The 24357-nt window shown below is 35.7% G+C and overlaps 1 protein-coding gene across 1 annotated transcript in view; it reads left to right on the top strand.

Annotated features, from left to right (window-relative positions):
* The window catches only part of ZBBX (zinc finger B-box domain containing), a 106224-nt gene that overhangs the window by 61217 nt on the left and 20650 nt on the right, over positions 1-24357 (top strand). The window contains exons 9-14 of the mRNA XM_055307772.1: positions 2675-2795; positions 10762-10871; positions 11274-11374; positions 12230-12309; positions 15135-15274; positions 20361-20665. Of these exons, the coding sequence (XP_055163747.1) occupies positions 2675-2795; positions 10762-10871; positions 11274-11374; positions 12230-12309; positions 15135-15274; positions 20361-20665 (857 nt within the window). The remainder of the gene's footprint in view (positions 1-2674; positions 2796-10761; positions 10872-11273; positions 11375-12229; positions 12310-15134; positions 15275-20360; positions 20666-24357) is intronic.

Here is a 24357-nt window from a genome sequence, read left to right as displayed (position 1 = left end):
ACCTGTTCTCTGTCTTTCCTCCTAAGAGATTGTCACTAACTTAGATTCTGTATTTTTCATTCATTTCATTTTTCATTTCATTTCATTTTCATTTCTGTATTTTTTCATTTCATAAAAAATTCCTTGTAGTTTACTGCATGTGTGTCTCTCTAAAGAGTACATTGCTAAATATAGATGTACTTGAACATTATGTGAGTGGAAAGCTAGTGTCTATTCTTTTGCAACTTATTTCACTCACTATAATTTACTGAGATTTACCCATGAAGATATACATAGTTGTATTTTATTCATTTTTACTGCTTTAATGGTCTTCTGTTATATGAAAATACCACCACTTACCTGTTTAAATGTTGCTGGGTTTTGAGGTCGATTCCTATTTTGCCATTACAAACAATACTGGTATGAATATCTTTGTATAGGCCTCCTGGTACACATTTGCTCACATTTCTAAGATGTCTTTTCCTGGATGTGGAAAGCTGGGTCATAGGCTGTCTATGTCTTTGACTATACTCGATAAAACTGAATTACTTACCGAAGTATTTGTATCAGTTTATATTCCCACTTGCAGTATATAGGAGGTTTGGTTGCCTCCCATTATCATCAACACTTTGTCAGATTTTAAAATTTTTGCTGCTCCGATAGAGATGAAATGGTATATTTACTTTATGTAACTCATTACAAATTATATTATCTTTTTATAGGCTCCTTGGCCATTTAGCTTAGTAATATGCTTTGAATTTCCAAGTTTTCTAGTTATTTCTGTTATTGATTTCTTTTTTTTTCTTTTTAAAGATTTTACTTATTTTTTATTTGATAGAAAGCAAGAGAGAGAGAGAGACTGAGGGGGGGGGCATGAGCAGGGGGAGGGAGAAGCAGACTCTGCACTGAGCAGGGAGCCTCACTCTAGGGGCTCCATCCCAGGACTCCAGTATTAGGACTTGAGCTGAAGGCAGATGCTTAACCAACTGAGCCACGCAGGTGCCCTTCTGTTATTGATTTCTCACTTGATTTCATTTTGAGTGAACTCCAAAGGCTCAGTCCTTCAGTGTGAAAGGCAGGTACTACGATGGCCTAGAAAGTTCAATATAATCTGAAGTCTGTCATCTCTGTAATCTCAGCCCCTGTTATCTTTCTCCTGGCTTGCCCTGTTGCAGCTACATGGGCTGCCTGGCTGTTCCTCCAACACCTCCTCAAAAACATCAAAGCATATGTTCACCTTAAGACTTTGGCACTGACTATTGAAAAAAACACCTACATTCTACCAATATGAAGAATGGGGCATCTCACACAAATTTTCACAAAAGGTAGCCAGAGAACCATGGAACAAGGGAGCAAACTAAAACCTAAGTTATGGACTCTAAGTGGCACTTTTCAGGGAGACATGTTTCATAGATCCATGTGTCCTAGATTTGTTTTCTATAAGCAATTCTAAGCAAGAGCTGTCCTGTCACATGCATTAGGTAAGATTCTCCTTCCATAAATATCAATAATCTATTTGCCAGAAGGTCTGGTTATTGACATAAGCAAATTAACCCAGGTTACCCGCCCTCTTTATTTCCTGGAGATGTATTATTGGTAATTGGGATGGGAGAAGGGTGCATCACAGACCAGCTGCTTTACCTTCTTCCTCTGACAAACCTGAGGGTCATCTTTCAAGCAGAGTGGTCTCTCTCTAGGACTAGACAGAATAAAAGTGATTCCTCATAGTTTCAGCTTTCCTATCAAGAAATATTTTGTTTTGCACTGGAAAGAAGGACCCAGAGTGGAGGGATCTCCTTTTGCTCTCATCCTTAGCTCCTTTTCTTTCAGTGTAGTACGTTCTGGTGGTTTCTCAGAACTTCCTCCCATTGCTTTCTTCAACATGGCTCTACTTTTTGTTAAGAATAGGGGTAGTATGACATCTATTCTTTTGGTTTCTTTCTGTTGCTGGCATTTGACTGTTCTGGAAGCTATTCACCAAAGGCTATGTGGTATGAAGTTGGAACTATTCTCTAATTTCAGGTTTCGAAAATTATTTTTCTCTTCCTTAGTGTTTTCCTTTCTTCTCCTTTAGCACTTTTCCTACTCCTGTGGTGGTCAGTTCGGAGAGAGGGATAGCATCCAGGAGAGTGGAGAGACTGGTGATCGTGGATTTACACTGCTTTCTTTCCCAGAAAGCTCCATCAGTTTTAAATATCTCTGAATAGTGGTTTTAATTTAGTAGTGCTTCAGAAGCATCTTAAGCATCTGGAAGCAAATTGCCATGTAGATATAAATTCATGAGGACAGTTGTCTCCTCCAGGTGCCATTCTGAGTTATTTATTCTCTGTTTCCCATAATGTGTAAATATTATTGTCAGTGGCTATGATACATACCTTTATGTGTATGTGCATTTATAGAATATATAATGAATCTGTTTGTATTTATCTTTATCATGGAAAGAATTGGTTGCTTTTAAAAACCTTATGAATCATAAGATTCTTTCATTTTGAGAGGTTATTGAAGAAAACTGTCTATAAAGTCACTTTATAAATCACTAACATTTAACACTTTTGCATTAATTAAGCCTAGAACTATTGATTGCATGGATAAATATCAAGCATATTTGCTTCAAAAATGGTGAGTTCTGTATCTTGAAAGCTGTAATTTATAGATTAGTTTACATTAATTTTGCACATGATATTTATTTTTATAGACTCATTGGAAGAATGTGAAGTACAAACTAATCTGAAAATTTGGAGAGAACCACTCAATATTGAATTTAAGGAAGACAGTCTATCCTATATGGAAAAGTTATGGCTTAAAAAACACAGAAGGTATTTTCTGAAGCTTTGCATTATTAATAAGAAATATAAAAGCTATTTATGTTCCTGGCTTGTGTGACATGCTTTTTTGTAGCAATTTTATATGTGTGCTTCATATTTGCATAAATAATTTTAAAGCAATATTAAATCCCTGTGAAGCTTCTACTGTTCTAATAAGAATTTAAATTTTATTTATATGTGTGATGCACCATTAATTTAGAGTTTGCTAGGAGAAATGCAAATGTGTAGTGAGGAAAAAGGCACAAATATGGTATAGAATTTAAGAATGATAGCAAAAATAATGCAATAAATGAAAGATTACTTTGGAAAGGTATTAATCTCATTTTTTACATTAGCATAAACTTTTGAGACTCTATTTCTCAGAATCTACTTAAGTTAATTAGACCTTTAATATTCTAGTTTTATTAATAGTATTCAATTATTTTATTCAAAGGCTATCTCACTAGATGCATTATTTTATGAATTGTTTAAAAGTTAAACCATTAAATATTGGACCAGAATTACGACTGAGTACATGTCAGAGTCATTCACAATTTTATGATTAAATAAGATCCATATTGGGAGATGCCTTAAAAGGCTCACTTTGCCCTATAGCATTACTGCTTGCACTTTATTATGCCTATGAATCACCTGCAGACTGGCAAAAATATAGATTCTTTTTCAGTAGATCTGGGTGGGGCCTGACACTCTGCATTTCTGAATTTCTAACAGCTACCAGCTGATATTGATGTGGGTAATTCTAGTCTCTGAACTGCATTTTGAGGAGCAATGTGTTGGAGGATCTGTCTAGAATGCATCTGAGGAGTGATCAGCAAGCCCTTGCTTCACCTTCAGCTGTATAAAACTATCTTCTGAGATGGCCCATTCCATCTTTGGAACATTCTGACTGCTGTAATATCTCCTACTGAGCTGTAATTTGTTTCTGACTGGTTTCTAAACGTGGTCTCAACTCTTACCAATTAAGCCAATACAGAGCAAATTGAATTCTTCCTCTCCATGGCATTCCTTCAGATTTTTTAAGTCAGCCCTCATATCTTCCTTGAAACTTCTGTTTGACAGGTTACTTTCTACTCCTATGCTTCTTTAACTGTTTCTCATGTGGCAGATTTCAATATATATATATATATATTTTTTTTTTTTTGAATACCGAGGAGGTGTAAAAGAATATTAAGATTTCCCACATATTCATTCAGCTTTCCACAATGGCAATATCTTACATAACCATAGTGCATGTATCAAAACCAAGAGATTAAAATTGGTACAATATTATTAATTGAACTACAGACCTTTATTGAGATTTCACAGTTTCTCTACTGTCATCCTTATTCCACTTCAGGATCCAATCCAGGATTCCAAATAGTTATTTATTTATTTATTTATTTATTTATTTATTTATTTATTTATTTAAATCAAATCTCCTTCCCCATTATAATTCCTCAGTCTTTCCTTGTCTTTCAAGACCTTGACATTTTTAAAGAGTACTTGCCAGGTGTTTTATAGGATATATTCAATGTGGATCTATCTGATGTTTGTTTGTTTGTTTGTTTTTTTTTATTCGGGTGCATTTTGAAGAAGGACAACACAGAGAGGATATACCCTTCTCACAGGGTCATATTGTCAGTGTATCTTATCATCAAGATGTTAACCTGGTGGTAATGTGGTGTTCGCCAAGCTTCCCCACTGTACACTCATCTTTTCCCTTTGTAAATAATGTCTTGGGCTGTTACACAGAGTACCGTAGACCAGGTAGCTTATGAACACAGACATTCATTTCTCAGTTTCTAAGGATGGGAAGTCCACGATAAAGGTGCCAGCAGATTCAGTGTTTGGAGAGAACCAGCTTCTTGGTTCACAGATGGCCATCTTCTCACTGTATCCTCACATGGCAGAAAGGGCAGAGCATCTCTCTCACAACCCTTTCATAAGGGACTAATCCCATTCATGAGGGCTCTATCCTCATGAGCTTATCTCACAAAGGCCCACCTGCTAACACTATCACTTTGGGGTTAGGATGGTAAATTATGAACTATTCCAAAGAGAGATTTCTGCCCTGGCCCCTGCAAGGTTCATGAATCTCTCACATGTAAAATATGTTTATTCTGTCCTAATAGCCCCTAAAAGTTTCACTTGTTCTAGCGTCAACTCAAGGCTGAAGTCCAAAGTCTCATCTAACTATCATCTAAGTCAGGTATGGGTAAGATTCAGTGTGTGATTCATTCTGAGGCAAATTACTCTCTGTGATGATTTAAATATGTTATGTGCTTCTAAAATATAATGGTGGGACAGGCTTGGGATAGATATTTCCCTTCCAAAGAGGGAAATAGAAAAGAAGAAAGGAGTAGCAGGTTCTAAGCAAGTCTGAAACGCAGCAGGGCCAAATTCTACTAAACCGTAAAGTCTTGAGAATTATCCTCTTCGTTGATGCTCTGCACTCCAAGACCCACTGAGATGGAAGTCTCACCTTCCAGACACACCAGAGTGGGGGTCCTGCCTTCCAGACACACTAAGGCAAGTGTCCCCACAGCTATACTGGGCAGCGGCTGGGCCCCCAGGATTCTGGGTAGCTCTGCTCCCATGGCTTTGGAGGGGGTCCCATTTCTATGATAGCTCTGTGTGGGGTCACACACTGTCAATGGAATTATGGGGCTTTTTTAGCTTGGGGTTACAGGGGCACCCTTGCTCTCATAGTTTCACCAGGCATTGCCCCAATAATTTTCTCTGCCTGGAGCTTTCTGTGCCCATGATGGGAGACATAGCCCTGATGACTTTGGAACTGCCTTTGGAGATCATTTTTCCATTGTCTCTGATAAAAGTCATGACTTCTATTTAGATGGCTCTGACTAATCTCTGGATCAGATGACCCTTTGGCCATATACTTCCTGTTCTCTCCTGAATAGTCCTTCTCATTCCTTTCAATATGAACGTTCTGAGAATTTCACACAAGGTTTTGCTTATCTTTTGATTAATAATTCCATCTTTAAGTCATTTCTCCCTTCTTGCATTTTATTATGAGCAGTCAAGAGAAACCAAGCCTCTCTTTCCATGCTTTGCTTAGAAATTGTCTTAGCCACAGAACTAATTTCATTGCTCGTAAGTTCTACCTTACATTGCTCATAAGGTCTAACTTACGTAAAACACCAGGACACGGGCACAATTCAGCCAAGTTCATTGCCACTTTGTTAATGAAAATTGCTTTTCCTCCAGTATCCAATAATGTGTTCCTTATTTCATTTGATGCTTCAGCAGAATGGTGTTTACCAATCATATTTCTATGGATACTCTGCTCAGGATTGCTTAGGTGTTCTGTAAGAAGACTGAGGCTTTTCCTCGGTTCTCCTCTCACCAGAATTATCTTTAAAGGTTCTTTCATAGCAATATATATATATTTACTAGTACTAACTTTAAACCTCTTTCAACCTGTACTCATCAGTGAGTTCTGAGGCTGCATCCACATTTTTACCAGCACCCCACTGCTGGTACCAATTTCTGTCTTTGTCCATTTGGGATGTTGTAACAGAGTAACATAAACTGAGTAACTTGCAAACAACAAATGGTTATTTCTCAGAGTTCTGGAGGTTGGAAGGCCAAGATCAAGATACTGGCAGACTCAGAGTCTAGCAATAGCCTGCTTTCCGGTTCATAGGAGGCCATCTTTTTGTTGTGTCCTTACGTGGGTCTTCTGGACCTCTTCTGTAAGGGCATCAGTACCACATGGGGCTATACCTTCATGACTTCATCATCTCCCAAAGACCCCATCTCTCTCTCTTTTTTTAAGGATTAAAAAAATATATTCATGAGAGAAAGAGAGAGAGAGAGAGAGAGAGAGAGAGAGAGAGACAGGCAGAAGGAGAAGCAGGCTCCATGCAGGGAGCCTGATGTGGAACTCGATCCAGGGACTCCAGGATCATGCCCTGGGCCACAGGCAGGCGTTAAACCACTGAGCCACCCAGGGATCCCCAAGACCCCATCTCTTAATGCCATCACATTGGGTGTTAGGATCTCAACATATGACTTTTGTGAGGGGGCAGGCACATTCCTATCATAGTAATTAATAAAGGTTTTAGGGGAGATATCTTGAGGTGATATAAAATCCTGTTTTTCCTTAAACTTTCCCCTACTAATTTTACTATATCAGTGGATTTTGTCAGCAGCAGAAAAACTGGGATTTTCTGTTTCCTTTATTTCTTCTATACTTATTAATGAGAATCCTTCAGGGAGAGACTATCCCTCCCCCCTTTCATTTATTTATTGTTTATTTGTGGGGACTCATGGATATGTATTTTATTTTTTGGATTAATATTCCATACTATTGTTATTTATTTTATGACTCAAATGGTTCCTGGCTTGACCACTGAGAGCTGATTCAGGTTGACTCCACTCTGCTTTCAATGTAGTCTCCTCCTTTTTTGTTTGTTGGTTCATTTGCTCGAAACATCTCTTCATTTTTCTGACACCCAAGATGCATTTCCGTGCCCTAGCCCAGATATAATTTTCCAACTAATCTTAATTCCTTTTTTTTTGGGAAAATGGAGTTCAGAAAGCTCTGGATTACAGGTATGATCATGGTTACACAGGTACCACAGAGCCTAGGTCTTCTCAGAGAACATCTAGGAAATATATGCATGTATACTTACCCACTACACACATGCAACCAAATTTATTTCTGTATCTGTCTACTTGAGCATCTGTTAAGTAAACGTGAGTGTACACTCATACCTCTGAGTACAAACCAGCATCACGTTCTCCCTTTGCTTATTTGTAGTTTCTTTCACCCTCAGTGAGAATCTTGACTTTCATTATCTATGATATATTTGTTCATTTATCATCTCTAGAGTGTTTGTGTGTATACATATATATGCGCATATATATAGTAGTTTCAGAATCGCAAACTAATATTACTATGAGAAAAAAATTTACCAACTACAGTACCTTGCTTTTGTGTAGTGCTTTTTATCTTTAGCTCACCGTATCCAGTGAAGATATTTTTCTCTAGAGTTGCTGAGGCCACGACCCTCATTTCTTTCCTACCTCCTTTAGAATCATTTTGCCATTCACTCGGTTATATCCATATCCCCAGTACTTTTAAAAATTTGAATAGCACAAATATGTGTACGGCTCTGTGGGTTTTTACAAATGCCTGGAGTCAAGCATAGTTCACCATAGTACTAAACAGCACGGTTTTATTGCCCCCAAATTCCCTTTTGCTTCCCCTTTTGTAGTCGATCCTTTTCCCCCAACACATGGTAACCATCAATCTGTTTCCATCCATACACATTTGCCTTTTTCCGGATGTCAGGTAAATGAGACCACACGATATGTAGCCTTTGTGTCCTTTCTTCAGCTAAATGCATTTAAGAATCATCTGTGCTCTTCAGTGAATTGAAATCCTTTTTTTTTTAATCGTGGAGGAGAATTTCATCATCCTCATGTACAGTTTATCCATTAGTCTGTTGAAGAACTTCCTGCTGATTTCTGGGTTTCTGTGGCAAATATGAATAAATCTGTAAGAAACATTTGCAAATAGGTTTTTCTTTGAATATAAGTTTTTAATTCCCTGGGTAAATGCCTGGGCTGGGATGGCTAGATCATGTGGTAAGTGAATGTTTATCTTTATGAGAAACGATCAGACGATTTCTGCAAAGCAAATGCACAGTTTGCATCCTTTCCCACAATGTATGAGTTCTGATTCCTTTCCATCTTTGCCAGTTCCTGGTGTTTTCAGGGTTGTTTGTTTGTTTGTTTGATGGTGGTTATTTTAATAGGTGTATAGCTCTGGCCCATTGTGGTTTACGTGGCAGGGCTTTAAGTTCATTCATATACTCTTATGTTTATTCCCATGCAACTCTACTAGGGTGTCCATATCTCATGTAAAGTGCAATGCCCATGACAGTCTTTTAGATATGAAACTCAGTAGTGGATACTGGTCAGTTAGTCAATGTTCAATAAATATTTGTTTAAATTTTGAGGAAAATATGATGAGGTCATCTTATTCTAAAAGGTATTTCACCTTTTATTTATGTGGCGTGGTCTTTCAAGCAAGCATTGGTGCCAGGGTCCCCATATCCAGAATATAGACCTCATTCATTGACCAGTTGTTTGTTCATGGGCAAATCCCATAAAATATGTTGGTCTACATTTTTTTTTTCATCTACAAAATATGGAGTTTAGAATATACAATCAAGGGCAGCCCCGGTGGCTCAGTGGTTTAGTGCCGCCTTGGGCCCAGGGTGGGATTCTGGAAACCCGGAATGGAGTCCCATGTTGGGCTCCCTGAATGGAGTCTGCTTCTCCTTCTGCCTGTGTCTCTGCACCTCTGTCTCTCTCTATGTCTCTCATGCATAAATAAATAAAATCTTAGAAAAAAGAATATACAATCAATAGTTCCAATACTCTATTGTCTAGACTCTCTAAACCTTTAGTTCAGGACTTTGCTCATAAAATTAGATCAATTTTTACTTCAGAAAGAAGGAGTTCTGGATAATAGTATATTCATGTGCATCTATGATAGATTTTTTTTTTTTGTATAGTATATCTGTGTCAAACTGGAAAGAGGTTTCTGGTGGCCAGGTGCCAGTTTGTTTTGACCTTTATTCTTTAATATTTTCCATCACTTAATTAAATTATAGATGTAAGATGTCTTACTCATCAAATTTGTTAAGACACAAAGCTGAATAATATATAAATATTTTGGAATGTTCTGATATATACATGATATATATTGAGAAAATGAACATAGCTATTGATTGCCAGATTATCAACTTTTATTGCCTTTGTGAGTTGGGAGAGGCCATATAGAGTAAATAATGGTTAAGAACATTGACCTGGGGAGGTCGACTCCTTGGGTTCAAATTCCTCTTCTGTATTTACTACCTGAATGACTCTGAACATATTGGGTTACCTATTTATGTCTCTGTTTTCTCATCTTTAAAATTAAGATAATACTGGTGCCTATTTAATATACCTAGTAATATTTAACATCTCAAATTACTTAGAATAGGGCCTGGTACATTCTAAGCTTTGTATCAATGCTATATACTATTATCATTAAGAAGGCCCTGACTTTTACATGAGGACTCTGTGAGCTGGCATGGCCTGGAAGGCCTGTAGCTACTTACTTGATTGAAAAGTGTCACCTTCCCAGTAATTTGGGAATATCCTCTAGAGCCAGATATATAATCTTGACCTCTGAGAATTCCTGTGTTTTGTTGTCAATAAGAGATGGGCCATATGAGACCTCATTAATTGGTTAATAAATGCAACAACCAGAACACACTACATTCATATGATGGCAACAGATTTTATCACCCTGCTGCCTTGGTGAAGGTTTAGAAGAATGTCTTTAGGTTCCCCTAGAACCTATCAACATAATACCTAGGCTGTGATATACAACGCACTTTCATAAATCAGTGTTTTTTTTTTTTTTTAAGATTTCTTTATTTCAGAGAGAGACTATAAACAATGGTAGGGGCAAAGGGAGTGGGAGAGAGAGAATCCTCAAGCAGATTCCCTCCTAAGCACAGAGGCTGATGCAGGGCTTACTTAGTCGTAGGACCTTGATATCATACCATGAGCTGAAACCAAGAGTCGAGCGCTTAATGACTGAGCCACCCAGGTGCCCCCATAAATTAGCTTTTGAAAGCAGGTAGTGTGTTTCATGGACTACATGTGGCTTCTGCAAGAACACTGACCTCTGTCATAACTTTGATTTTCATCCTAAATGAAAAACAGTAGGACATGCAGTTGAAAAATCTTGTGTGATGTTAATTTGGTTTACAAAATTATTTTAGTAGATTAAGGTTCTGTTATACAATCATACTTCTGTGAATTAGAAGTATTAACTTTGGTTTCATCATTAATTTTGTATACTCACTCGTTTGTGTAATAAATCAAGATCTTGTCTAGAAAAATTTCAGATAATGTATTTCAGTCTTTTAATTACTTCTTTCTTGTTTCGTAGAACTCCACAGGAGCAGCTTCGAAACATGCTACCAGATACATTCATACCTCAGTGTAAAACTGCTAGTGAGGCAAAGTGTTCCCAGAATGAAAGTGATGAAGACAGTGATGGTTAGTTCACCCTTTATTAGATATCTTCTAATTTATTATTTCAAATTTTACATGCTAAGCTTTAGTCAGCATCTGCTTTTGTGTTTTGTTTTATTTTCTTACTATATTATCCTCAACTGGACTATGCACCTTTTGACTCTAGGTCAGAATCAGGCATGCTCCTCTTCCTATTCAAGACATGTACTTTGCCTTAAATTAAATAATTTTATTTATTTAAATATTGAGTGTTAAGAAAATGTGTATTTTACCTGAGCTGGGAAAATTGATAGCATTTACATATTAGCATGGATGGATGCACAAGAGAAAGTTATTCCTTTATTGTTGACTATGATATTTGAAGATAGGGAATTATCAGGTGAAGTATATTCCTTGATGATATTATTTCCTAATCTTATTTCCTAGTTGAGGAGACCAAAGTACAACACCCAGCACTTTTTCTGCCAGTAGAAGAATTAAAGGTAGAGAGACCCGAACCATCTCTAAAAATAGTCGAACTGGATGATGTAAGTGCATAATGACTACTCTCTTACTTAACAAACAAGAAATTCATAACCTACAGCCACAACTACATATTATTTTCAACAAGAGTTTTTTTCATAATTCAATACTGTTGGGAAGAAAATTTACAAGAATTTGAATTTAAATATGCTGAAAGAATAAAACAATATTATTTTCAATGTAGGCAGTAAGTCTGGGGGCTGTACTGTTATTGTGGCATTTTTGGAAGCTTGTATTGTGGCTGAAGGGTTAAATTTTGACAAACTCAGCACATTTCTGACTTTCTAATCATCTAGTAGCTGAATGTACTACTTGTCCTGGATAGTTTTCTCCCTGTGGTTGTCACAGAAAAAGACTAGAATGGAAGTACCTCTTTAAATACTACTTTCTTCTCAAGGTTAATAGCTCCTGTTCTGTCTGCATGTGTGCCTAGCAACATTTTAATTCCCCTCTGGATAAGTTTAAGATATTGAACAAATAAGCACATGTGCTCACATGTGTGTGTGTGCTTGTCATCATTTTGTTGATGCATAGAGTAAGCCCATAACATGTTGTCCCTAAAAACATTTCAGTCACTAGCCTATTTGGCACGCAGTAGTTACATAATAAAACAGCTATTATTATTATCTCCAGGTGTGTTATAATACTGATAAAATGGCTGACACAGCAAATGGCCTCAACAAAGAGTTGCTGAATTTGTTTAGTTCTTCTAGAATTAATGTTCTATGGCACGTAGTCAGAAAGCCCATGACGTTATTTATAGGAAAAAAAAATTCTCTAAATATTACATACAAGTTAGCTTGTTAATGTAGAGTCCACTTATTGAACATACTAATATTATACTATATGCATTTAATAAGACTTATGAAGAGGAATATGAAGAACCAGGAGACATAGTGCCCTACAAAGTTGAGTTGGCAGATGCAGACAGTCAAAAAAGGTAAGATCTTTCTAATTCATTTTTTTTAAGTTAAGTTTCACTTTTTTTTTTTTTTAAGATTTTATTTATTCCTGAGAGAGACAGAGAGAGAGAGAGGCAGAGACACTGGCAGAGGGAGAAGCAGGCTCCATGCAGGGAGCCTGACATGGGACTCAGTCCTGGGTCTCCAGGATCATGCCCTGGGCCGAAGGTGGCGCTAAACCGCTGAGCCGCCTGGGTTGCCCCATCTAATTCATTTTTTGATGCTTATTAAAAAACCTACCCCCTCAAATCAACTATTGCTTTAAATGAGAAATTCACGATGTAAAAAATATGTGATTTCAATGTTAGAATATATTTTACAAAGTCGTGTCTATTTTATTTTTTTCAAAGTCGTGTTTAAACTTGTGTGTAATATTGATAATATTTGCCAACATTCAATAATTAGAAAAGTGGCTATAATGATATGTTTATATTCTTACCTAATATCTGGATTACTTAATGGATACTTCTGAATTTAACATTATTATTTGAAATTACTTTACCAAGGATGACATATATCATATGAGGTTTCTTCTTTTCGCCAAAGATACTCTTTGAATTTGTCTTATTTCAGTTTGCTATGATCCTTAAATAAAAACACATATTAATGATTAGTTAGACATAAAAAATTCCCAAACTATAGATTTTTACGAGGCAGATTTTCCTATGTGATAAATAAATTAAGTATAATGGTTCACGTTGTAACTTTTTTTTTTTTTTTAGAATTGTGTCATTTGCAAGTGAAAAATAATATCTAGCTATATCTGTTAGTAATGATAAAATGACTCCAGGTCTCCTTTGCTGTTGAAACTTTGGCTAGGGTTTCATGTGTTTGGACTACAGAGTATTAAATTAGGTAAACAGCTGAATGAAGTTCCCATTTAGTAGCCCCTACACCAGTTTTTGTTTATATGTTCAGATCAACTTAGGCTTTGTCAGCATTTTGGAACAACAGTGGGCCTAAGTGAAGCACTTAGATCTGAAAAGCCCCATGTTTGGACCCAGATATTTAGCAGAAAATGTGCTTTTGGTAGGAGATAATCTTTCAGACAGTAGATAAGAGATTTATATGGGCTACCATATTACTAAGGAAATGAATGACATCTCTGCTCTCTAATTTGATTCTTTTGTATATCTTTTTTTAAATTTTTTTAGAATTTTGGGATCCCTGGGTGGCACAGCGGTTTAGTGCCTGCCTTTGGCCCAGTGCGCGATCCTGGGGACCCGGGATCGAATCCCACGTCGGACTCCCGGTGCATGGAGCCTGCTTCTCTCTCTGCCTGTGTCTCCGCCTCTCTCTCTCTCACTGTGTGCCTATCATAAATAAATAAATAAAAATTAAAAAACATAAAAAAAATTCAAAAAAATTCAAAAAAATTCAAAAAATTAAAAAAATTAAAAAAAATTTAAAAAATTTAAAAAAAATTAAAAAAAAAATTAAAAAGGGATCCCTGGGTGGCGCAGCGGTTTGGCGCCTGCCTTTGGCCCAGTGCGCGATCCTGGGGACCCGGGATCGAATCCCATGTCGGGCTCCCGGTGCATGGAGCCTGCTTCTCTCTCTGCCTGTGTCTCTGCCTCTCTCTCTCTCACTGTGTGCCTATCATAAATAAATAAAAATTAAAAAAAAATTAAAAAAATTAAAAAAATTAAAAAAAAAATTCAAAAATTAAAAAAAAATTTAAAAAATTTTTAAAAATTTAAAAAAATTTAAAAAAAACTAAAAATAATTTTTAAAAAATTAAAAAAATTAAAAAAATTTTTTTTAAATTTTTATTTATTTATGATAGGCACACAGTGAGAGAGAGAGAGAGGCAGAGACACAGGCAGAGAGAGAAGCAGGCTCCATGCACCCGGAGCCCGATGTGGGATTCGATCCCGGGTCCCCAGGATCGCGCCCTGGGCCAAAGGCAGGCACTAAACCACTGCACCACCCAGGGATCCCCTCTTTTGTATATCTTATCACAAATCCTGCTTTGACCTCCATTTAGGGTGTTACAGAAGGCAGAGAAAGTTACTAATCATGGTTTGGCAATGATTTTGCATCTTGAGTTTGGAAGGGCCTGTAGAGTTTCTTCTTTTCTGAGAAGAATCATAAAGGGATCATAAGTGACATGGAGCATAATACAGTTTTTTGGTGGTACTATGTAAAGCTTACATAAATATTGAGAATTATTAAATATGTTATTCAATTCACAGAAAATGTTATTTAAAATTTACATATGCTAGTATAAAGTGATCATTATTAAAATTGAAAATAAATATCACATATGGCTTTTTTATTCTGATAGTTCATTGATGAAGAAAACGTTTATTTAAGTAATAAAACACTGATTTCTTTTTTTTCAACATACAAAAATCAATTTTATTTCTATATGCCAGCAACACATATAACATCAAATTTAAAGAATAATGCCATTTACAATAGGACAGAATAAATCAAATACATAAAACACTGATTCCATCAGATTTCAATGAGCTTGAAAGATTACTCTCCATTTTTAGAGGAAGGAATATAAGGAACCAAACTCATTTCAGAATATTATTTAAAAGAAGCTTTCAATTGACATCATTCAGTTGAAGCAGATTTGGACCAGTTGCCTGTTTCTTTAAAAGCTGTAATACTACTACATGTGGTTTTAGAATGTGTCCACAATAAGGTTAAAAAATAAATTAATTAATGTGAATAATTCTATTCCCTCAAGGTTTTACTCTATTTGTTTTAATAAAACAAATGGGACTTTTAACTTTCTTTTATATATCATTTCTTTCAACTCTTCTCTTTTGCTTGTCCCTAAACACGAAAGTTGCACATTTCATGATTATCAGAATACTTTTCTGTATGAAAATGACATCTATCAACATCATGTTTTCACCAAGGGAAAAACAGACCTCTTACATCTTCATCTGAACAACAGCTCTTCTTATGGTAAAAATAACTCAAAAGGTAATTTTTTTCTTGTGGATTAATATTATTAACAATGAATGTTGGCAAGTTAATAAAACCAGGAGGTATTGCAATATGTAGAAGCTTTATCACTATGCCATTCATTCTAAAACCAGAAAATTTAGTACTTAGAAAAACTTGGTTGAAAATATATAATTTTCTAGCAAATACTCTTTTCAGTCAATGGACAGCAGTGTTTATATTCAGAAGAAAAGCAGCCACTGTTGGTTGTCTCTAAAAGTTATTATGGACCGAGCTAGCTAGCATTTAAAAGATAACATGGGTGGACTTTTTACATCACTTACATGGATGATGAAAATCTAATTGGCACCCTGTTGCCCTCCCTTGCATTAAATTTTCTCTCAAAATATTCAGATTTGATGTAAAGTTTCACGTAAGTGATAAAACCAAACCAAAACAAATCGTTGTGTTTATATATCCACATTGTTATTACTAGTAGATTCCTTAGAATTTATAGTTTAGAATGCTGTGTGCAAATGTCTGATTTCAATTTCCAGATGGGGAGAGCATCATTTAAAGACACTCACAATAAATTATCTTGGTCTGGGAGTCCAATTTCATTTCCCTTTCTGCCTTAAATCATTGTGTGATCTTGAACACGTCACTTGCTTTCTTAGATGGCATTTTCCTAAGCTAAAACATAGGAACTTGATTGTTTCTAATCTGCCTTTCAAATATTATTTTTAACCTATGTAGGATTTTCAGAAAAATGAATAAATATATCTTATATTAAGGATTGAGAGATACCTGAGAGCATTTTTTTAAAAAACTAGTTATAAAACTGATGATTACATTCTGATTGGGTAGTAGATGGCAGAGAAACATGATTTGTGGTAATCCTGCTGGTCTTGACATCTTTAACTAATAAGCCTCTAAATCATTATGACCAACTGTGAACTATATCCATATGGGTATTTAGGACTTTGCATGGCTCCAAAAAGTTTTTTTTTTTTAACCTACCTGGAGCATGATATTCCAGTTGCCTTTGGGAACATGCTGAATATAAATACCCATTGAGTGTTACATTAAAGATACTTGATTTATGTAAATAGACTTTACTTTTTAGAGCAGTTCTGGGTTCACGGCAAAACTGAGTAGGAAATACAGATCGTTCCCATACACACTCTGCTTTCACAAACTCATAGCTTCTCTCATTATCAAGATCCCAAACCAGAGTAGTATGTTTGTTACAATCAACAAACAGATTTACACACTGTTATCACCCAAGGTCCATAGTTCACTTTATGGTTCAATCTTGGTATTGTACATTCTGTGGGTTTGAACAAATTTATAATGACATGTATCCACCATTATAGAATCATAAAAAATTGTTATAGTGCCCTAAAAATACTCTGTGCTCTGCCTTTTAAATTACCTCCCTCTCTCCTAACTCCTGGCAACCACTGATCTTTTTACTTTATAGGTTAGCCTTTTGCAGAATGTCACATAGCTGGAATGATAGAGTATGTAATCTTTTCATACTGGCTTTTTTTTCCACTTAGTAATGTGCACTTAAAGGTGACTCCATGTCTTTTCATGGCTTGATGGCTCCTTTTTTTTTTTTTGTACTGAATCATATTTCAGTGTTTGGACGTATCACAATTTATTTAGACATTTACTTATTGAAGAACAATTTGGTTGATTCTGAGTTTTGGCAATTCTGAATAAATGTGCTATAAACATCCACATATATTTGAACATAACTTTTCAACTCATTTGGGTAAATACCAAGGATTGTAATTGTTAGATCACTTGGTAAAAATATGTTTAATTTTGTAGGAAATCACCAAACTGTCTTCTAAAGTGGCTGTACCATTTTGCATTCCCACCAGCGATGCATGAGACTTCCTGTTCTCCACATACTTGCCAGCATATGATATTGTCAGTGTTTTGGATTTTCGTCATTCCAAAAATTGTGGAGTGGATTCCATTGTTGTTTTAACTTGCAATTCCCTAATGGCATATGATATGGAACATAATTTTATATGCTTATTGCCATATACATCTATTCTTTGATGAAGATATGAAGGTCATTGACCCATTTCTTAATTGAGTTTTCCATTTTCTTACTGTTGAGATTTTAGATTTTTTAATATTTTGGATAATGTACTTCAACAGATATGCATTTTGGAACTATTTTCCCTAAGTCTTCGGTTTATCTTCTCATTCTTTTAGCAATTCTTTTACAGAACAGATTTTTAATTTTAATGAAGTTCAGCTTACCAATTATTTCTATCATGGGTTCTGCCTTTGGTGTGTGTCTTAAAAAGTCATCACCATACCCAAGATCATCTAGATTTTTATGTTCTAAGAGTTTTATAGTTTTGCATTTTACATTTAGATCTATCATTCTTTGGGTTAATTTTTGTGAATGGTGGAAGGTCTGTGTCCAGATTAACTTGGGGGCATGTGGATTTGCAGTTCTAGCACCACTTGTTGAAATAGCTATCTTTTCTCCATCATTTTGCCTTTGCCGTTTGGCAAAGATCAGTTGACTATATTTATGTAGGACTAACTATGGATTCTCTGTTCTGTTGCATTGATCAGTTTTACTATACTTTTACCAATACCACATTGTCTTGATTGCTGTAATTGTATAGTAATTCTTGAAATTGTGTAGTGTCATTATTCTCCTTCCTTATTGTGTTAGCTTTTCTGGCTCTTTTGCTTCTCTGTAAAACTTTAGAACCAGTTTATCAATATCCACTAAATAACTTGCTGGAATTTTAATTGGGATTGCATCGAATCTATGATCAAGTTGGAAAAAAGTGACATTTTGGCAATATTGAGTCTAACTATCTGTGAATATGGACTATTTTTCCTCTTATTTAGTTCTTTGATTTCTTTCATCAGAGACTTCTAGTTTTCCTTATATAGCCCTTATACATGTTTTGCTAGGTTCATTCTTATGTATTTCGTTTTTTGCATGATGATGGCATTGTTTTATTAATTTCAAGTTTTACTTATTCATGTTGGCATGTAAGAAAGTGATTAATCTGTGTATCTTGACCTCCTATTGTGCAGCCTTACTATAATAACTTATTAATTCCAGGGGTTTTTTGGTTGTTTCTTTCATATTTTGTACATAAACAATTATGTCAGCTGTGGACAAAATTAGATTTATTTCTTCCTTCCTGATCTGTATACTTATTTCCTTTTCTTGTTTTATTGCATTAGCTAGGACTTCTAGTATGTTGTTGGAAAGGAGTTGAAGGGGGGACATCCTTAACTTTTTCCTGATTTTAGGGTTAAAGCATCTGGTTTATCATCATTAAGTATGATATTAACTATAAGGCTTTTATAGATTGTCTTTATCAAGTTGAGGAAGTTCCCTTTTATTTCTGGTTTGCATCTACTGATATGATCTTATGATTTTTCTTCTTTAGCCTGTTGATGTGACAGATTAGATTAATTGATTTTTAAATCTTAAACCAAGACATCTGGTTTTTATAACTTAATGGGACTTTCAATGAAGTCCCATAGACTAAATTATTTTTTTTTAAGATTTTATCTATGTATTCATGAGAGACACACAGGGAGAGGCAGAGACACAGGCAGAGGGAGAAGCAGTCTCCCTGGGGGAGCCTGATGTAGGACTCGATTCAAGGACCCTGGGATCATACCTGAGCCGAGGGGAGACACTCAACCACTGAACCACCCAGGTGCCCCTGAATAGACTAAATTAGATCATGCCTATACTTTCTGCATTACATTTTAAAGATTATTAAAAGGCTGCTTTGTCACCTCTTCAGTAGCAATTGATCCTCAGAGTGGAATTTTGCAAACTTCCAAAAATATTGCAGAGGTTAGTTGTAGACATTTAAATATAGGAAATGGCATCTCTTTGCACCAAAAAAAAAAATGAACTAATTTCTATTCAAGTTTAGGAGGAAAATACAGCTTATAATGGAAATTTCCTTAAACTGAACAGCTTTTATGAAGTTTTCTCTGATGTACAAGTTACCATATTTCTCATAGTACTTCTGTGATTTAAGAGGTGATAGTTGTTGGAAATGGAGGTTCTAAATGCTATGTGTAATTGCCGAGCTATACAAACATCTGATTGCAACGAGTAAGTCCTTTGGGCAGCAACGCAGAATTTACATCACTGGAGAGTATTTTAGTCATAGCCTTTACCATTTTATATCATCTATTTATAGAGATAAGATATTTATATTGGAAAGAGCATAGGGATAATCAGATGAAGCTGTATTCAATCTGGATAATGATATACATATTTTTATTTAAAATGATTGCAATATGGTGCAAAAAATTGTTAAAGAATTTTTATTCTTCACAAAATTTAGACCAATATTTCACAATCCGGCTGCACATTATAATCACCTGGAGAACTTGGTGGAGGGAGGTGGAAAAAAACAGTGCTTGAAACCCATTCCCAGCATCTGATTTAATTGGTTTGGGTCAGGCTCATCCACTGACAGTTTTAAAGAGTACCTTCGGATGATTCCATTGTGCACCCAGGTTGAAAACCAATGATCTAAAGCAACTCTTTATTTAAAGCAGACATAATGAGGTGGTGACTAATATAATCTTGCTCATTTTGTAGCTTTCCAGAGGCAGGTGTCCCAGCCTAAACATTTTCTGTGCCCCTAACTGGTACTGTTCTTTCATCTGCAGATTTCCCCTTGCCCTCACCTCATCACTAGACATGCCAAGAAAAAGAGGCAAAATGTGGAAATAAGGTTTTCTCTGCATTATTTTTCATAAATTGCTATTGCAAAACTTGAGCAGGAGAGAATGTAGGAAAGTGAGAATTGACCCACAGGCTGAAATAAAAATGTGCATCAATTTTGAGATTTCATTACAAAATAAAATCTTACCTCCTTCCATTAGTCTAACTCATTAAGGTCTGAATACATCAGTAAATCATGATTATCATTTAAGACATAAGCAGAGTAAAAGTATTTTAACACTGAGATCTCAGTAAAGAAATGTTGATAAAATAGTGCTTATTGACAAAAAGGTTTACACCACAGAAGTATTGGCTTATTTGACAGTTTTATCAACTTATTTAACTTTTGTAAATGATTGTTTTCAACACCAGGAGCTTCAAATGCAAAATTTGACACCATCGTGGATCCTGATGTTTATTCTCCTGCCACTGAGAAGTTAGGGGAAAGCAGCTTTTTTGAAAGAAATTTCAAGGAGAAAACGATAGATATGAAAAGCAATCAAAAGTCTGATGATTCCTGTGTATCACTTGAGAGCAAGGATTCTTTGCCAAGTATAGATTTAGAAAAACCTTCCATTAAGGAGCAATTATCTGAGGACATCAAAGAATCCTTGGAATTTAGCAATCTGCATGAGAGGCCAAACTTTGAAGATTCTAAAACTACAGAGTCACCACTGGTAAATCTCTTATTATGTTGATTATATTAAAATTTTTATAAGAAATGTCACAGAAAAATTTTATATTGACATAATATATTCTTAAATATTACTACCTATTGAAGTTAAAATGTACTACTTTATATTATCATGAGATGGTAGCAGAATGACTCATATAGGAAAGAATGTTAATGACCTACAGGACAAATTCTAATATGGTAAATGCCATTATAACAAACGGTTTTCTGTGACAAATAACACTTTAAGGCCCACCTCATGTACCATGGTAAGAGAGCTGTTACTTTTCTAAATGAAATTTATTATTATGAATAATTTAATATAATAAATCCTTTCTAGCTTTTTACTGTATAGCCACTGGTTAAAATGAAATAAGTGCAGATATGTAGATAGAACCAGTCTTTGTGGCTTAATGTAAGTATAAGGTTTTAAAGGCAATTCCTTCAGAAACATGGCTAATAAAGAGATAGGGTATAGTTTTCATTTCATCTTAGAGAAAAAGTAAAGTAGCTCATTGTTGTGTTAATGCCAAGTTTTGAAAGTATATTTGAATCTCTGTTCTATATATTAAAAATCTTAGGTAATCATGATTACCTAATACATTTTTTTTGGAAATTAGGCAAGTCAAATATTTTAGCAGCCCTTCAAAGTCATTCAAAATGAATCTCCTTGGTGCATAAGGTGAAGGTGGGACCAAAAACATAGAAGAATGGATTTTGAGCCGCTACTACTTCTGCTTGGGGGACTGGATTTGTGCCCACTTTGTGATGGGTCTTCTTCCTTTTTGAAGTGTAAAATTGGAACTGAGACCTTCGTAGAAACTTGTTCCCTAGACGTCTTCTCAGTCACTAAAGGAATACCCTGGGAGACACATTCACAGATACAGCAAGATAAGAGAAACTGGTTTCTGCAGAGGATCTGGGCCAGCTCAATAAAATATATTACCTGAAAAATGGAAAACTTGGGCTTTCATGTAACATAGGTTTATAGTTTATTTATTTTTTTTAAAAAGGTTTTTTATTTATTTACGATAGTCACAGAGAGAGAGAGAGAGAGGCAGAGACACAGGCAGAGGGAGAAGCAGGTCCCATGCACCGGGAGCCCGACGTGGGATTCGATCCGGGGTCTCCAGGATCGCGCCCTGGGCCAAAGGCAGGCGCCAAACCGCTGCGCCACCCAGGGATCCCGGTTTATAGTTTAAATACATGTTTCTTGCCTAGAAACTCCAAGCAAACAAATTCACACACACACACATATATATATGTGTGTGTATATATATATATATACACACACATATATATATTAAGATTTTATTCATTTATTTGACAGAGAGAGAAAATGAGAGAGAACAAGCAGGGGAAGCTGCAGGCAGAGGCAGAGGGAGAAGCAGGCTCCCCACTGAGGAGGGAGCCTGAAATGGGGATCCATTCTGGGACCCTAGGATCATGATGAGCCAAAGGCACATGCTTAACCGAATGAGCCACTCAGGTGCCCCAAATTCACATTGATTTTAATCCATATTTATTGATACCTTAATGTGTCTGCCAGAAGAAATCCAATCCCTTCTAGAAGGCATTCTTACAATTTAGCTGATAATAGATATCAAAAACAAAGCCTCATTGCAGATGAACTCTTCTTCCTCTCAGTGAAGAAAACAATCACAGAATGAATTTCTGCAAACAGAACTCTAATTTTCCAATTTCCATATGGCATTATGAAGAAGGCTGTGTGACAACCTATGGGAGGAGAATTAAGTGTCGTATTATGGGAGGAGAATTCTGAGCATATGGGCCCCAATTCTTTTATACTTTTATAATTCTTTTATACAAACCTGCTTGACCTGTGCCCTAGGAGGAGATATTCTCTTCTGTAACCTAATACAAAACATTTGGCCAGAACTCACGGATATGTAATCTGTAATTTGCATAATGGAAGGCAATCTAGCAGCTAAAATGATTGAAATAGAACTATTTTTACTTATATGGATACATCTCAAAAATATGAAGTGAAAATTTAAACATAAAAGGACACATAGGGATAGGTCAGTATTTTTGGAAATATTTAAGCCAATTATAACTTTTTATGGACACATTTAGATATATTAATAATCAAAATATGCATTGGAGTAGACTATGTCCACTTCAGTACAATAATAAAATTAGCTCTAAGGACTAATTTTTTTTGGTATGGATATCTGAAGCAAATATTTTTTTAAAGATTTTTATTTATATGGGGGGGAGGGGCAGAGGGAGAGAGAATCTGAAGCACACTCCACACTGAGCGTGGAGCTCGACACAGGGCTTGATCCTGCTACATCATGACATCATGACCTGAGCCAAAACCGAGAGTCAGATGTTCAACCAGGCCCCCCCTGAAGCAAATATTTTAAATTATTGATACTCAATTGTGTGATCAAGTCATGTTATATGTAATACATATCTACATATCTAAAGTATTTCATAGTTAAAATTGAAATGTTACAAATCTACTAACCATATTTTGATTTCTTATACTACTACTGTAAAAAAAAAAGGTAAATGGTTATGTCATAGAGAATGGTGCTTTATAGAATCTACTCTGTTTTCATCCGTGATGACTAGACCTGAACTGTCTTTATTCTCCTCCTGTTCTAGTGGAAGTCATTCCTTGAGCAGAGACTACTTAAAAATCTATTTTGCTGCAGTAGAAAATTTAAAAGTGAGCAGTAGGGGCAATTTTTAGCAGTAGAATTACTTGACTTTCACTTGAGTGCACAATAGTTCATTTTACACTTCAGTTTTCAGAAACTGAGTCCTTTATCAAGGTGGAGACTATGAAATTAAGTACCAAGCTGTAGAGCAGCCACAGTGGGGTAGGGTCAGGTGCCAGGAGGACCATGGACTAGTTAGGGACTCTTGATTTTGGATCTGAAACCACCAGCAGTTAACTTTGGGAAACAAACCAACCCACATTCTTTGTTCTTATCTCTCAACTGACACCAAAAAAAAAAAAAAAAAAAAAAACCAAGTTCCAGATCTGCAGTTGTCTAATTCACATAAGAGCTTCACTAGAACTGAGGAGGTGCTGTAAATTGATAATCCGTGTCTGGGACAGCCAGTGAAGATGTCCTGAGTAGAGCCAACTTGGACTTGTCTTTGAAGGAGGTGCTTTATCGGTCCCTAGCTTTATTTTATAACATTTTATCATTTATATGACATAAATTTGAATTGAGTTATAATAATTTTTGTGTTATTAGTGCCTTGAAACAGACTGCATTTCGGTATAATTCAATCCATTAGGGAACTGGTAAATGCTGAGAGCACTCTGATTATGTCTTAAACCCATCTAGAGCTCTCACTTCTGAATCTCTAATCTGGTTCTTTCTTACTAGACTCATGTATGTTTTAATCCCATTAATATTCTTTCCTAGGATGAAAGCATATGGCAAAATGAATTCAGAGGGTGGGGATATAAACCTAGCCTTCAAATCAGCCCGAACCTAGGCCTGCTAGTTTCTAATCATTATGAACTTCTCAAATCGCATAGTTTGCTCTTGCCTCAATTTATTACATGTATATTTGCTTCATGATGAGTATTTTGTTAACTTGGGTTTTGTCTATGACCACATTTATTCTCCTTGGTATTCTGTTTTCATCTTTGAAATTAGTTTATGTATCAGCAAAGGTACTAATTCAAAAGCACAGCACATAAGGGAG

This window comes from Nyctereutes procyonoides, unplaced genomic scaffold (assembly GCF_905146905.1).
Source record: "Nyctereutes procyonoides isolate TBG_1078 unplaced genomic scaffold, NYPRO_anot_genome, whole genome shotgun sequence".
Taxonomy (NCBI): Eukaryota; Metazoa; Chordata; class Mammalia; order Carnivora; family Canidae; genus Nyctereutes; species Nyctereutes procyonoides.
The sequence above is the reverse complement of the archived record's forward strand: the minus strand, read 5'-3'. Positions and strand labels throughout refer to the sequence as shown.